Source organism: Equus quagga, chromosome 1, assembly GCF_021613505.1.
Source record: "Equus quagga isolate Etosha38 chromosome 1, UCLA_HA_Equagga_1.0, whole genome shotgun sequence".
Taxonomy (NCBI): Eukaryota; Metazoa; Chordata; class Mammalia; order Perissodactyla; family Equidae; genus Equus; species Equus quagga.
The window spans coordinates 90,339,990-90,356,074 of record NC_060267.1 but is presented as its reverse complement, the minus strand read 5'-3'; the positions used below and the strand labels follow the sequence as shown (position 1 = coordinate 90,356,074).

Here is a 16,085-nt window from a genome sequence, read left to right as displayed (position 1 = left end):
GTTTAAGTGAAAAAGGAAACCGCTAGATTCCCAGATCTGGGTGAGTCAGAAGTTGGGGCCTCATTGTCTCCTCCAGAATACAGCCTTCTTCCTTGTGAGGAGGAAGAATGGATGTTCACAACTTCAGGCCAACACCATCCCAGGGCCCCTCCTGGAGCCGCCAGCGGTCTCTCTATCTGTGTCAGAATCTAAATTCCCACGAAAGTTCTCTGATTGGTTCCGCTTGGACCAATCTCGGTGGCCAGGTGCCAGGAACGTTGTGATTGGCTGGTCTGGATCACACAGCTTCCCCACAGGAAGAAGATAGAGCATTCTGATTGGTTCTCCCACCAGAATTACAGGCAATAGGAGTACAGTTCCTGAAAGGAAGGGTGTGACTTTCCAGAGGAAGGTAGCAAAGAGAGGTGAGCTGGCAGACAAAATCATCTCTCATGGAATTGCTCATCCTGAGAGGCCACCTCTGCCCCAGGAGGGGCTGCAGAGCGATCGGAAAGTGCTCACTAATTGACATTTGCCTCTTCTGCAGCCCGCACACCACATTTCACAAACACTGCCTCTCCCAGCAGGGTTGATGCTACAGTGACGACTACAGTACAAATCTGACTGAAAAGGTCACTTCGGCTACAGTCATTTTCTTCGTCACTGCGTTTCTCCATCCCTGGCCAGAGAAAGCCCTAGCAATACTCACTGAGGTCAGGCACCAGCGGGCAAGGTGGGGCCACTTCCTGCTCTCCCTGGGGCTTCTCTGAAGTCACAGACAATTAAATAGCCCAGAGAGCTGGGTCTCTGATCCTCAGGAAATGCCGAGGAGGGTGAGCTGGAAGGAGCCACATGGGGCTTTAGACATAACACCTCCTCTTTGCTCAGGGTTGTGGAGTTGTGATGGAAGAATTTTTTTTTTAAATACTGTAAAGTAACAAGATTTGAAGATACATCTCAGTGAATTTTGACATCTATATCCACCTGTGTAACCGCCACCAGGTCAAGATATACAACATTTCCAACACCCAGGAGGCCTCCTGGAGCGACGCAGGCCATCCCTTGCCCTCATTTTGTGCAGGCACCACTGTGTTTCCTGTCGGCCTCAGGGCTACGCCCACGGTGAGCACCCCCATCCCCTGCCCTGTGCTTCCCACACCCTCTCCAGTCCCCCCCACCCCCCGCCCCGTGCAAGGCAGGGGGCACCAATCCCATTTTACGGGCAGAGAATGTAATTGGAGCTTAGAGAAAAGTAAGGCCACTATCATCACCGCCACCCAAAACATGGCAGCTTCCGCTGACTGAGAGAGGCTGTAGGGAAATTCTTGGCGGAAGATCAGAGAGGGGATTGTCCTCCTTGCCAAGCCCTGGCTTAACTGGTTCATTTCAGCAGATGACGAGGAAAAGATTCCTACCGTGAAGTCAAACACATTAGTGGGAAGGACATCCCTACAAAAGTCCCTCTTATTTTTGGCTCCACGTCACAGTAGGTTATCATCTGCTCCTTGCCCACGCTGGTTTTCCCAACACTGCTGGTGACGTTTCTAGCTTGTCGTTTCAGAAGAACAAACAGGACAGAGCCCGCCCCGTCCAAGGAGGGATGGACACCGAGGGTCCTCTGCTGGGCTGTCTCTGGTCCTCGATTCTGGGGGCAGTACAGCCACAGACCCCAACCCCATAACTGAGCTTTTTGACAAGAAAGACAGCCGCCTCTGGTGGTTCTTCAGAGCTGGAGGCAAGAGAGGGGGGCACCCTCTGTTCTCAGATAGAAACATCAGCAAGGAGCAAGCCAGCACAGCTCCTCCCGACTTGCAGGCAGGGAGAAAACAGGTTTCAGGACATCCGATGCTTTCTGCGTCCTGACCGTGACCTATCGTTTATCTCCTGAGGCTGGGACAACCCTGCCTGGCAGCCCCATGCTCCAGAAACAGTGGTGTCAGCTTACAAGGACATCTTTTGTCCAGATAAGGAAGGTTTGGCACATAGCAAATGGATAAGAAGCTACCCCGCCCCCCACCTACCCCCTCCCTACTCTCCACCCACTGCCGCCAGCAGCAAGGGCAGGGGTTACCGAGTTTCCCTCCTGGCAGCCTTCCTGGGTGGGATCATTATCCCCATTTTGAGGAGGAAGAAACTGAGGCTCAGAGGCTCATATAGATGGAGGGCACTGTATGCGCCAGGTGCTTAATAATTAGACATGACTCTTCTTAGTTCCCACAGCTGCTGTGGGGAGTGACTGACTGTCAGCTGCATTTTACAGATGAGGAAACAGGTTCAGAGAGGGAGACTGCTTGCCTAAGGTCACACAGCTGGTGCTAGTGATAGAGATGCTAAAGAAGACGGTGGAAAAGCCTGCTAGTTTCCTCCGGCTGCTGTCATAAACGACCACAAACTTAGCGGCTTAAAACCACACAAGTTTATTATCTTACAGTTCTGGAGGCCAGAAGTCCTAAATCAATTTCAGTGCGCTAAAGTCAAGGGAACTGCAAACTTCTAGAGACATCAGCATTCCAGAGGGCTCACGGCCCCTCCCTTCATCCTCAAAGCCAGCAGTCGAGCATCTTCGCTCCTCTCTGGGCTCTGCTCCTGTCTTCACATCTTTTCTCCCTCTGATTCTGCTCCCTCTCTCTTCGGAGGACCGTCGTGGTGAAACTGGATTCACCCAGATAATCTAGAGTAATCTCTCCATCTCAGTATCCTAACTTATTCCCACCTGCAAAGTCCCTTTTGCCACATATGGTAACGTGTGCACAGGCTGGGGGGGGGGGGGGGGGACGTGGACGTGTTTGGGGGCCATCATTCAGCCTTCCACGAACATCAAAGTCGCATGGGTGTAGGTGTGGCTGTGGTTCAAGGGTGCAGGCTGAGTGTGCGGACAGATGCTCGGTTCTCATGCTCAGCACTTGCCCTGACCCTCAAGAAGGTGGGAACAGATCAGTGACCTGGCCACCTATGCAGGTCCTGCCATGTGCCAGTTTTGTCACACCCCCAGAAGGCAGGCACTGCGGTAGCCCACATTTTAGAGAGGAGAAAACTGATTAGAGAGTGTTTAAGGATTTGCCAGGGAGGGGTGGTCCGGAACCAGTACCTGGATCCGGGACACCTCCGTCTCTCTGCTTCTCTCCCAGCATCTGGAGTCCGATGTTGCTTCTGCCGCTGGGCGTGGGCGGGTGCTGAGCGCGGATAGGCCCCCCTCACTGCTCTCCCCGCCTCCGCCCTTCTCTAGGAGACACAGCCTCACGCCTGCTCTCGCCGTGTTCCCCGGAGCTCCTGCCGCCGAGATGCCACCCCCTAGCCTCGCGATGGTGAGTGGCCAGGCGCTCCCGGCCTTCCTGCTCTGCAGCACGCTGCTGGTCATCAAGATGTACGCGGTGGCCGTCATCACGGGCCAAGTGAGGCTGAGGAAGAAGGTACGTGCCGCCCTCGGGTACCCAGCCCGGCGTGCGCGCGCTTCTGGCGCTGTGCTGGGGGAAGGTCCGGGACAAGAGAAACACGGCCACGGGGTTTTCAGCGCCCGAGTGTGAGCAGGCCGGGACCCAGGTGCCTCTCCCAGCCCTTTGGGATGGCGCACTCGGTCCCAGCAGGACCTGCACCTTCTTGTCCTCTGTTTTAAGAGCGTTCACTCACTGGCTGTGCCACCAGGTAACTTCTCGGCAGGACGTGACTCTCGGCCCGCCCTGGGCTCTCCTGCGCTCCGCTCCGGGGAAGCAGGTCCTGGGGGTGGAGCAAGCAGCGGAAAGCCTCCGTCGAACCGGCGGCTTCCCGGCACGGGAGATCTGATGCTTGGGTGGAGTGGGAACCGGCGAAACAGGAGCCCCGGAAACCTTTAATGGAAATTCCCAACTTGCCGGTGAGGTCGCTTCCAAGCCTGCTGCAGCCTCCAGAGCAGGTCTCAGCCAGGCTCCACCGGAGCGCTCGGGGCGGAGCTTTCCCCAGGCTCCGAATCCCCGAGACAAAGCAAGGAAGGGGCCGAGATCCGGGCCAGGCCGGGCGGGTGGGCGGGAGGACGGTTCCAGTGCAACTCGGCTAGCACCGGACAGCCAGAGCCCGGGACGTTGCCGGACAAGCTCTCCAGCCCTCCTGTTAGACACAGAGGCCCAGGGTGCACCTGCTGACCATCCTCCCAGGCATTTCAGAGAGGAATTGTTTCTGGAAACTGTGCCCCACTGTCCCCCTTTGTCCAGTTCAAAGGCGTGGTGTGGGACACTGGGGAGTGGCATCTTGCCTGGCAGATGGCTCAGCTCCTGGCACAGGTACAGGCAGGGCTGAAGGCAGGGCAGCTCCCCAGATGAACTGTCACCCGGAGCAGAGGCACACTGATCACTCCTGACTTCTCCCACCTTGGCTCATCCTGGCATGCAGGTTACAGGCACGGAGCAGGGGCAGCTACTTTCACCCACTGAGTCCTTCCATGGAGCTGAGCATTAATACCCACCACAGCCCTAGGGGAAAGAGGGGAAGAGCCGGGTTCAGCTTATTTTCCAAGTGAGGAACTCGGGCTCAGAGAGGAGACATCACTTGCGAAGTCTGGTTTGAACCCGGGTGTCCAGCTCCAGAGCCCACACGTGCTCCAGGGGGATGGGGTCCTCAACAGCAGGGTGCAGCCCAGAGCTTTCCTTGCAATGTGAGCTCAGGGAGGGGAGGAGACAAACCTGTTGGAGTGCTTTTGTGCCTGGTCAGTGGGGAGTGGCAGAAGGAACATCCCCTTGGGCTGTCCCCGAGGTCCTCCTTACCAGTGTCCCTATCGTTTCTGCTCTGAGTTCAGAGTCAGCCAGGAAGGAGCGGGAGAGCTGCACTGTGGGGAGGTGACGGATGGGGCTCTGGCTCCTGCACCCAGCAGCCTTGGGAGCGCGGGCAAGTCTGGGAGCTCAGTTTCCTCATCTGTAAACTGGGGCTCATCACAGTACTGCCAGGAGAATTCGGCGCCTGGCACGGAGCAAATGGTCCACCAATATTGGTTCTCACTACTTATTACAACCGGAATTAACACGAACGGCAGCTGCCACAGGTCCCTCGTGGGGGCATCCAGAGGCCTGCCCCCCTGCCCCAGCTAGAGGTAGTTACTCCAGCTTCTGTCGCCGGGGCTCCTCCGGTCCACACTGCAGGTGGCTCCCGGCCAGGCTCACCTGCATTCCAGATCCGTCTTCAGGACTGAGCAACCTCGTGGACTTCAGACTCCAAAGGCAGCTGCCCACTGAATGCTAAGGCCCTTTCAAGGCTGTCGTGGGTCCACGCACTCTGTGCAGGGCCGTCAGAGTTGATGACTCCGTGACTTAAGGGCTAGCGGAGAGGAATTCTGGGTGTGAGGGCTCCCATCCTGGCCGTGACAGGCATCAGTGCCGTGCTACGTTCACCTCTGGGGTGGGGCAGGGGCAGGCCCACCAGACAGGACAAACCAGCGCTTGAAGACAGGTGTCACCTGGGCTCATGAGTCAGCAGCAGCAGGACTTGCCATCGGATGAGCAGTTTAGCAAACTTGCTGCTGAGGATGCCGGCAGGGAACCGTGGAAGTGAGTGACAGGCATGAGCCTTTAATGACCTGAGTGTGACCTTAAGTGTCTTCCTTCCGCAGACAATTCGTTAAGCATTCTTCCTGTGCCAACCATCTTGTGCTGGAGGCTTCTCCAGTTCTCTTCTTCACTCTTGGCAGGGTGTATGAGCTCCGCTGATCCAGGGTTCACAGATGAGGAAGCTGAGGCTCAGGGAAGTCCAGAAACCCGCAGTTAGTCATTGTGGAGCTGGAGTTCCCACTCTCATTGCTCTTAGTTCAAAGTCCAAATTCTTAGGGTCCTCTAGGACCCCTGCTGACCCCTGCAGCTTCATCTTGGGCCTCTATCCCTTGCTCTCTATGCTTCAGCCATCCTGGTTTTCTGTTCTGCAAACATGTCCATTTTCTTCTGACCCCAGGGTCTTCGCACATACTCTTCCTTATGCCTTGAATGCTGTTGCTCCAACCCTCCCTTCCTCTGGTTAATGTTGACGCATCCTTTAAGCCTCAGCTTCAGTGTCACTGCCTTGGAGAAGAAAAGCCTTCTCTGACCCCCAGACTCAGTCAAGTCTCTGTGAGCACTCTCAAGGCCAGCCCTGTCTTCCCTTTCTTAAGACTCAGCACCTGGTCTTCCCTGCTCCACAGGCAATTCCTCCATCAGACTGTAAGCTTCACAAAAGCGTGGATGGGAGGGCCTTTGTCTCAGTCCGATTGGGCTGCTCTAACAAAATGCCACAGACCAAGTGGCTCGTAAACGAGAGAAACTTATTTCTCACAGTTCTGGAGGCTGAAAGTCCAAGATCAAGGCCCCGGCAGATTCGGTGTCTGGGGAGGGCTTGCTTCCTGGTTCAGAGATGGCTGTGTCCTCACATGGCGAAAGGGCGAGGGAGCTCTCCGGGGCCACTTATATAAGGGCAATAATCCCATTTGTGGGGCTCCACCCTCATGACCGAATCAACTCCCAAAGGCCCCACCTCCTGGTCCCATCACATCGGGGGTTAGATTTCAACAGATGAATGCACAGGGCACACAGACGTTCAGTCCACAGCCCCCTCCTTCGTGGTGGGTCTCCAGCACCTGACACATAGTAGGAGCTTGTGGATGCTGGTGGATGGATGTGTATGTGGCCGTGCCGCCGCAGACCCCGGGGCCCAGGCCGTGCATCTCAGTGACCCTCAGCTGGTGTGTTCCAGGCTTTCGCCAACCCCGAGGACGCCCTGAGACACGGAGGCCTCCAGTTTCACCGGGACGACCAGGACGTGGAGCGTTGCCTGAGGCAAGTCCTGCTGGGCCTCGGCCTGGCCTTTCAGTCTCTCTCTGAACCCCCGGGGTTTGGGGGCTGCTGGGGGCCAAGCTCTTCTGCCTTCCTGACCCCCTCAGATTGTTTTAACTTATTCATTGATTTAATTTCTAATTGTGGGAAAGTAGAACCTGCTCATGGCTCAGGATTACAGAGTTGGAAACAGGCATCCCGTGAAAATCCAGTCTCCCTCGACCCCTGGCCTCCAGCGCCCCAGCTCTTCTCTCCAAGGGCAAAGGTTGTTACAGTGTCTCGCGCATCGTCCCAGAGGCGCTGTCTGCACATGTGAACGCATGTGCTATGCTTTTTCCTTCTTACCCGCAAAGGACCCCCCTTTCCCCGCTGGTCTGCACTGTGCCTTTTCCCCAAATGACACAGATTCTTCCACGTCAGCCCAGAGAGGGGCCACGTTCATTGTATGGATGCTCCGGGGTCTACACCATCCTCCTGTTGAACGGACGATCCGAGCTCATCTCACCGGTTCCTCTGATGGGCCGTTTTCTCAGTCCGTCTCTGTTGTGAGCAATTGCACCCAAACCTCTTTCATTTGCCTTGGTGTGTATGTGTGAGCAAAAACTGCAGGACGCAGCCAGATGGTCAGAAATAGTGCCAAACGGTGCACGACGCCGCTCCTGCCGCAGGTGTGCGTGCCGTTTCCCTCTGCCGCCTCAGTGCACCCACTTCGGGGTGGATACACTGCCAACGTGATAGGTGAAAATTTATGGCACATTCAGGGTTTACTCTGTATTTCTTTCGCTCTGAGCGAAGTTGAATATCATTTCATACGCTTAGCCTCCCTTAATCAATCAAAAACAATTTTTCTTACTGTAAAAATCAGAATTCCTCATTCAGACAATTTGGAGAGGAGAAAGAGGAAAACCTCCCACGGTTCTAATCATTGTTAACATTTTCGTCTGTCTCCTCTTCGTCTTCTATGTCTAAATATCTTTCATAAAATTAGTCACGCCTTATATACCCAATTTGGGGTTCTGATTTTTTTTAGTTAACATTATTTCATGAGCACTTTCCATGTGAGTAAATATTACTCAAGAAATGATTCTTACAAAATGACTGTGTAAAATTCTGTTGGAGACCAAATGATGACTTCAAGTGGTCAGTGTTGGACTTTTTGGCAGTTTCCTCTCTGCTGCTGGACCTCGGTGGGCTGGAGAGTGAGGAGGTGGCACTCCCAGGGGCTGGGGGTTGTCAGGGGAGGTCGCTGGAGAGGTGGGGGATGGGGAGCTGGGCAGGAGTGAGACGGGGACAAACCCTCACGGAGTTCTCAACACCTTCCCGTGGAGATGGGGTGGGATGCTGTAGTGAAAATGATAGAGATTCTTTTATTAGAAGGAAGTCAGTGGTTTTTTTTGTTACGGTTTTTTTGATCATTGAAAATAATATACGTACTTGTGGTTTTCAAAAATTACAGACACGTGTCATGTAGGGAGTGAAATTCTTTGCTATTTCGCCCTTTCTAAGATAACTACAGCGTCCAGTCCTTTGTGTGAGGTCCATCCATCCATCTTCCATTCATTCAGCATTTAATGTGCACCTTCTGTGTGCAGGACACAGTGCTAAGCACTAGTTTACTTTAGTGAACGAAAGCCAGACCCACACAGAATGTCCTACTGGTGAACCTTGCCCCGGCCTCCCCCTGGTTGGCTTTGCTCTCCTGGGCAGTGGAGAAGGGCAAGATGCCAGTCGAGGCAGCCACTGCCGTGACTGTGGAAGGCCAGAACCGGCTCACAGCAACCGCCAAAGGATGTGTGTAGCTTCTCTCAGCTTTGGAGCTTCCGTGCTGCGAAGCGTACTTGTGGCATGGAGTGGTTGCATGGGCGGCTTAGGAACTGGGCTGTTGTTATTGGCTGTAACCCCGCCCAGGAGAGCTGCAGACCCATGTGGTGCCGAGACATTTCTGGTCACCCAGTACAATTTTTTCCTTTGATCGAAATGACTCCCCATCGATGGGGCCGATGCTCAGACCGTTGAAATTCAGTTCAGCACTTTTCGAGCACCTCATTTAATGGTGTGTTATATCCATTCCGTGAGTATCCATCGGGAACTCACATGGCCAGACCTGGGAGTTCCTGGTCCCCTGGGCTCCTCCTCCTCCTGACTTCACCTAACATCCTGGGACCTGGAGGCCACAGAGCTCAGAGGGCCATCCGTCCTGTCGTCTGCTACTGGAGAACTGGCCGGAACCTGAGTGAGAGAGGCCCTGAAGGAGAAGTTAGTTAAATATTAGATCGAGTTTATGTTGCCATGAGGGTCAGCCTTCTGGGCACACAGGAAGGCACTAGGTCCGGGTTCTTGGAGGAGAACATGCTGCGGCCACAACGCGAGCTGGGCCCTGGGGGGAGTCAGGAACCAGCTGTCAAGGAAAGCGATGGAACCCAGCCACCTCGCCTCCCCATGCCTCCCAAGTCTCCTGGCTGTGTGTCTTTGGCCCAATTCGGAGTCTGTGTGTATGAAACTGCAGTGAGGGGGGTCTCTGAGTGGTCCCAAAGCAGGAAGACACACACCTGCCCGAGCTTTGGAGTATTTCTGACTGTTTGGAGTCTGTGGACTTAATCTGAGTGAACCGGTTTGGCAGGAGACTGGTCCCCAATTCTGAGCCCAGAAGCTCCTTAGATATTATCCAGCATGTTCATTTTATGGGTGGTCGGTGAGCCAAGGCCCAGAGAGGGAGGAGACTTGCCTGAGGCCCTGGAGCTCACCAGCACCCACAGAACGGCAGGACGGCAGGCTCCGCCCAGCACCCCGAAGATGTGGTCTATGAGTCGGGCCAGGGCGTCTGAGGGCGGTCTGGAGTCTGGCAGAACGCAGAGGGTGAAATTAGCTTTAACAATTGTGTCCAGGACTGGGCTGATGATGATGATGATGACGAAGAAGATGGCAGCTAACTTAGAACACACCTACTCGGCAGCAGGCGGTGTTCTCGGCGCGTTATAAATACCACCTCGCTCGGCCCTCCCAACAACCTTGTGAGGAGGGTACTGTTATCTCCGGCGGGAGAAACAGGCTCGCCAAGGCCGCGTGGCTCAGCTGCCATTGGGCCCAGGCCGTGTGATGCGCGTGGGCTCTGCTCCAAAGTACCCGCCTCCGCATAAACCTCATTTTACTCCGTTTTTCTACCTGCCTTTAAAACGAAGCGGCCCTTTACTTAGTGTCAAACCTGGATTCAAGGAAGTCACCAGTGTGGATGGGGAACAGGGCAGAGGGGAGGGGAGAGACCTGGCCTGGCCCCCAGCAGCTGTCCCTGCCCGGGATGCCTGGGGATAGCTATGGGTCACCCTCTCCCGACTCTGTCACCTGATGCCATAAAATGCGGCTGGTGTTGCAATGTCTGCTGAGGGGGAGGCAGCCTGGGGCTGCGGGAGGCTCTGCAAGTCCAGTCTAGTGGGGTTTTGCTTTGGGTGACTTTTACCTTAAAAAAACAGTTATTATTGGAATGACACGTTTTGCCCAAGTGTCTGTCTGGTACGTGACTCTTTCCATGTCTGCCGGTTCGGATCCTGGGGTGGGGAGGAGGAGGATGGGTTTGTTTGCATCATCCGTGCTTTCCCCACGTCTCCCTGACCATGACACCGCTTGAGGCTTCATGGGGCCCTGCTGTGGTCGGAGACATGCCAGAGGGAGGAGGGGGCTGCGAGCAGGCGCTGAGCTCCCTGGCTCCTCTCCTCCCTCACTGGTGACCTCTGAGTCCTCTAGTCCCGATTGCTGGAGCTGGGAGATGGCGCTCAGCACTTGCTGCACAGTTTTCTGCAAGGGCTGCCCCTCCCCACCTCTGAGTTCCGCCCCGCAGAGCAGGGCGCCCACCGGCCACCACCGTCTCCATCCTTGACCCTCCTCTCTGCCCTGTCTCTCCCCGACTTCTTTCCCTCCTGCTCTTTGGGGTTTGGCTGACGATTCTCTTAACGGCTTTCTGAAAACTGACTCACTCTTAAAATGGAAATGCGTACTTTAAGGAAAGGTATCTGAATGAATGGGTCTCAGATGCTAGTTATGCTTTTCTGACGCTTTCAGGTAAATATATAAGTATGACAAAAATACTCATCCAGGGGCCAGCCTGGTGGCGCAGCAGTTAAGTGCACATGTTCCACTTTGGCGGCCCAGGGTTCACCGGTTCGGATCCCGGGGGCAGACATGGCACCGCTTGGCACGCCATGCTGTGGTAGGCATCCCACATATAAAGTGGAGGAGGTTGGGCACGGATGTTAGCTCAGGGCCAGTCTTCCTCAGCAAAAAGAAGAGGATTGGCAGCAGTTAGCTCAGGGCTAATCTTCCTTAAAAAAAAAAAAGCTCATCCAGGTGGTCCCATTTCGTGGGTCACCTATGGTAGGCAGACCACATTCTGGGACACAGTGACAACCTAAAATGGGTTTTCCAAGGGCGTCCCTCTAAGAGGGTGTGGGGGCACGTTGGGATACTCAGCTCCATCTCCATGAGAGTGTAGAGGAACACTGGCTGCCTCCTCCCTCATGACTCACAAGTCGGCGGAGGGACTTGCTTGACTGGGGAACTGGAGTGGCCCCAGTCCTCAGTTCCCCCTCTCCTCTTCCCCAGGGCCCGGGTCTGGCCAGTGCCCACCTCTGTCTGATGTGGAAGCCAGCAGTCTTTCCCTGGCTGGGCAAGGCCGGCCCTCCTGCAGACTTGCTTTCCCTGTGGCTGGGTCCCAAGGTTGAGATTTGGGAGAAAAGGAGCAGGAAGGCCATGTTGGCTCCAGGACAGGGGGACAGAGACACCAACTGGCATGTCCTGACTTTGACCTAAGAAAGATCCAGGCCCTGCTGGGTTTCTGGGAGCTTTTGTATGCCAGACAGAATTCCAGACTCCTTATCCCGCTTCATGAGGCCTCTCTCCCACTCTTATCCTGCCTATTCCCTCTTGTGCACCACACTCCAGCCACATGGGTCACTTTTCTGTGCCTTGAAAACACTATGCTCATTCCCACCTCAGGGCCTTTGCACATGCCAATCCCATTCCCTGGAAAGTTCTTCTCCCGGCATGGATTGCCCCTCATCACTCAGGCTGCAGTGCAAATGCCTCCTGACCACACGCACCCTTATCATGCTGCAGAGACACCTACGACACTTGGTGGCCAAGTGCTGCAGTCCTCTTCCCTGCCCTGTCCAGCCCAATTCCTTTCCATCAGGCCACATACCAAGGCATTTGCCCAAGGCTCTCCATGCAAGTGGGAGGGAAGAGGAGGACTCTGCAGCAGGTCCCTGCCTGGCCCACTGGTGGAGCGTTGGAGAAACGCGTTCCAGCTGGAAGGCCTGGAGAAGGGGCTTCCGTTCCAGCAGAGTCCCGGTGCCTCACGCGTGTGGCCCGTCCTTGGGGGAGGTCATGGGCTGGGCACTGGATTCCTGTTTGTTTGAACTTCCAACATGCCATCTAGGGCTTCAGTCGCTCGCTCAGTCTCTAATTTATGGGACTCGACCTCCCCACCCTCTGTAAAGGAAGCTGCCCATCAGCAGGAGTCACGGAAAATGTGAACCAACTCTTAGCAGAAGTGGGTTTTCTTTCTTGGTCATTTATTTATGGCAGGGTTATACACAGCCGTCCCACCCCCGATACACTCCACAGACTCACACACTTGATGATTTTAAACAAAAAAAGAAACAGGACAGCAGGGATGAAATGAAGAGCTTTGCCGAGGTCCGGCAGCTGGTTGGCTCCAGTGAGTGGAAGCTGTTCTTGTTCTTATTTTCCCCAAAACGGGGAGGAGGGGTTGCTTATATTTAGGGGCAGAATAAGACAGATCTGGGCCTGGGTTTCAGATGCACGCTCCTAGGCTCTAGCCCAGCCCGCTCGGGAGGGCCCGGGAACCTGCATTCGGAAGGAGGGCGCCTCAGAGCTGCCTTGGGGGTAAAGGGCATGGGCTTGAGTCAGACCTGGGCTCCTCCCAGCTCTCACTCACCCCGCTGAGCCCCACTTTTCCGGCCTGGCATCCAAGGCCAGAGGGGAAGGTGGGGAGAGTGCGGTGGGGGCCAAGGCCCAGCCAGCCCTAGGGCTCAGCAAAAAAACCCCAGGAGCAGCCTGTCTGGCTCCTAGCCCCGTTAACGGGAGCTTAGGGTCGTGGTCCCTCCTGCCTCTGGGGCTCTCCTTGTCCTGGCCGTGAGCGGATTTGACTCTCCTGAGATGACCCCCAGTGGTGCGGGGCCCCTCAGGGCAGAGGGCCGCTGCCTCCCATGGTGTTCTCACTGCTGACGCCTGGCTGACCGCTGCCCCTTGCCTTCCCAGAGCCCACCGGAACGACATGGAGACCATCTACCCCTTCCTGTTCCTGGGCTTCGTCTACTCCTTCCTGGGGCCCGACCCTTTCGTGGCCCAGATGCACTTTCTCGTCTTCTTCCTGGGCCGCATGGTGCACACCGTGGCCTACCTGGGGAAGCTGCGGGCGCCCACCCGCTCTCTGGCCTACACCGTGGCCCAGCTCCCCTGCGCCTCGATGGCCCTGCAGATCATCTGGGAAGCAGCCCGCCACCTGTGACCGCCAGCTGAGACCTCCTTGCCGCCAGACCGCTGACCGTGAGCCGCGTAGGGGATTGGGCATCCCTTCCAGATTGTGACAGGCCCGGGGCCTGGTTTCCTGGCAAACTGCTGAGCGCGGGATCCTGGACCCAGTGCACCTGTGTGTGTTTGCATATGTGTGCACACATACATGTGCGTGTGTGCACCCCTTGGATTCCTGGGTGAAGTGGCCGATGGAGCCGTTTAGAGACGAGCTGTCAAGATTGATAGAAAACCCTTCCACTCAAATAATAGAGCATTTAAAACATGACTCCTTCTTCATCATCCCTAAGAGCGGGAAGAGTGAGGAGGGCCAGTTCAGATTCCTGAGCCTAATGGTCATCGGATCCAGGGCTGTAGTAAATGCAGACTTCTCAGACCCACCCCAGAAATTCTGGTTCAGCCTATTTAGATGGGGGCCTGGGCATCTGCATTTTTTGTAAAGCTCCTGGTGAGTCCCAGCACGGGCCGGTCCCGAGCCCCTGGCAGCCCCCTCTAGAGGCAGGGCCAGGACGCGCAGGGTGTGTTGCGATTTCTTTTACGGCCGGAGTTCAGTGAGGGGGCATTATGCTCGGTGCCCTCCGCTCAGTCCACATCCCTCACTGGAGCCTTCTCTGCCTGGCACCGGGGCGGATGGGAGGGGCCCCCGGTGACGTCCGCCTTCTCTCCCCGAGGTTTCTGTCGCTCCTGAAGGCTGTAAATCAAGGACAATGGGCCTTGAAGGACTAACCGCGAAAGGGAACTTTCTGGCTCCTTCAGTATCTGCAGGATTTGAAAACCGCAAATGTGCCTCCTGTGGAGAATGTGTGTGCGTGTGCGTGTGTGCGTGTGGAATCCACGTGTCTCTCCTAGACTCCTGTTCTGAGACATCTGTGGCTTTAATCATTAAATGGAGCGTTTGGCAAGCTCGGCCCACCGCTTCGCAGCCCCCTTGGCTGCTCCTTCCTGGCGTCCACCACTGCCCGCGGCTGGCCTGGGCTCCAGCAAGCTGGATATTTTTGCTGGGCGTGTCTGGACACGACCTCTGGCAAACACACGATGCGCCCTGACTGGGGCATTAAGGCACGCAGCCAGCAGCCTGCTCCCTGACACCCTCTTGCCTCCTGCTAGCAGCCAGGAAGGTGGTCTGTCGGCTCCACTGTTACAGCTGAGAGGACACTGAGGCTCCAGGAGGTGGACACCCAGAAGGGCAGGGCCAGCTCTGGCCTGGCCTGTCAGGGTCCAAGGACCTGTCCCAACCACTGTGCTCCACTGCCTCGCGTTCCCTAAATGCCCTCCAGCATTGCCCCCTTTTCTCCAGGATCTGGGGAAGCCCCCCTCTTCCCTGGGCACGTCCCCCTCTCCGCCCCCTGCAGCCCCTGAACTTCAGACCCCACGGACTGATGGGACCGCAGAGGGGGCCGCCCGGAGGCTCCGGGGACCCCAGGCCTCGCTGGAAATCCAGGTGAACCCCTCCAACCCCGCGCCGGGCTCGGGCTGGAGTGGGAAACGCTGCCCCCTGGTGCTGGGACGAGCCTCCGTTCTCGGGCGCGGCCGCCCGGCGGGAAGCAGGAGGGGCGCGATCCAGGAGGGAGCCTGCTGTCTGCTGAGCATATCGGCGGACGCCGCGCCGTGCTGCGTACTGAAATCTTTTCCCCTTGATCCTTAAACCGATCCCCGGAGGGAGGCATGTCTGCCTTTTGAGGAGGGAAGTAAGGCTCAGAGAGGAGAGGCGGGCTGCCCACCGTCCCCGAGCTGGGATGTGATGAAGGCAGAGGCGCGGCCCTAGTGTGTGTTTCTATATTTTGGTATTTTCCCTCCTGGGGACAGAGAGTCTGGGAGGGCAAAGTGCCCAGCTCCGACCCGGGGGGAGGAGGGCATCCGACGCCCCCGGGGACCTTGTGAATATGGGGCCTCGATGAAGGGGCGGCCCGTCCGAGCGCAGAGACGCGGAGCCCCTCGTGCATGGCGCCATCATTCGTTCACCCGGGCGGGGCCTCCGCCGACGCTGTGCCGGGTGCAGGGGCAGCAGCAGCGTTGGGGGGACAGCAGGACAATAGACAATGACAGCCCCAAGTGCTCAGCACCCTAACGAGGGCCATGGGAGCGCAGCGAGGGCCCTCCAACCCTGCTGGGGAGGGGCTTCCTGGGGGAGGCGGCAACTCACCTGAGATGCGGGGTAAGTCAGACTGGTTTTGGGGGGATGTCCGAGCTGAGGAAGTTGGGGCGCAAAGACAGCAGAGCTCAGCCCCCTGGGGTCTTGCGGCTGGGTAGTGGAGGGAAGGTGTGTTGGGGCGGGCGGGTGGAGGTAAGGTGGGAGGGTGTGTGGGGGGAACGAGGCTAAAGGGGTCAGCAGCCGGCTCATTTGACACTTTGGGTCTTGTCAAGGGGGTCAAGCAGGAGCGGGATTGGTGCCGTTGGGTCTGTGTCCTAAGAGGATCTCTGAGGAGGCCACGGGGAGAGCAGTGTGGTGGTGTTGACAGCCGGGCAGCGGCCTGTACCTCCAGGTGGACAGGCCTCCAGGTGGTCAGTGCCCCGGCTGCCCACCCAGGAGCTGGAGGGCCTGGGGAGAGGCAGGTGCCGGCCGAGGGCAGGGAGGGGCCAGCCCAGGGTTTGTCAAGGGGCAGCTGGCAGGAGCAGAGCAATTTTTCCAAGGGAGAAAGAGGCCCAGGGAGCCTGTTCCGCTCCTGCCCCCAGGGGACACTTAACCCTCCAGGAGGGGAAGGGCTGGGAGTGGCCCCCTGGTGGCCCCTGTCCCCGGGGCTGGACACCCAGGCCCAGGAGAGCCACCGCTTGTCACCTGGCAGCAGTCGAGCGAGCACG

At 56.8% G+C, this 16,085-nt stretch overlaps 1 protein-coding gene across 1 annotated transcript; it reads left to right on the top strand.

Moving 5' to 3' along the window:
- The first annotated feature begins 2,765 nt into the window (after nt 1-2,765).
- Nucleotides 2,766-13,554, top strand: PTGES (prostaglandin E synthase). Its single transcript, XM_046655858.1, has 4 exons — nt 2,766-2,902; nt 3,206-3,389; nt 6,661-6,743; nt 13,014-13,554. The coding sequence occupies exons 2-4, from the start codon at nt 3,261-3,263 to the stop codon at nt 13,261-13,263; spliced, it is 462 nt and encodes a 153-aa protein (XP_046511814.1). The 5' UTR covers nt 2,766-2,902; nt 3,206-3,260; the 3' UTR covers nt 13,264-13,554.
- The last annotated feature ends 2,531 nt before the right edge of the window (nt 13,555-16,085 follow it).

Bases quoted from the DNA above. Each gene is read 5' to 3' on its own strand.
- PTGES (XM_046655858.1), top strand. From the start codon at position 3,261: ATGCCACCCCCTAGCCTCGCGATGGTGAGTGGCCAGGCGCTCCCGGCC. The intron at 3,390-6,660 runs GTACGTGCCGCC...GGTGTGTTCCAG, and splicing joins AAGTGAGGCTGAGGAAGAAG to GCTTTCGCCAACCCCGAGGA. The intron at 6,744-13,013 runs GCAAGTCCTGCT...TTGCCTTCCCAG, and splicing joins GACGTGGAGCGTTGCCTGAG to AGCCCACCGGAACGACATGG.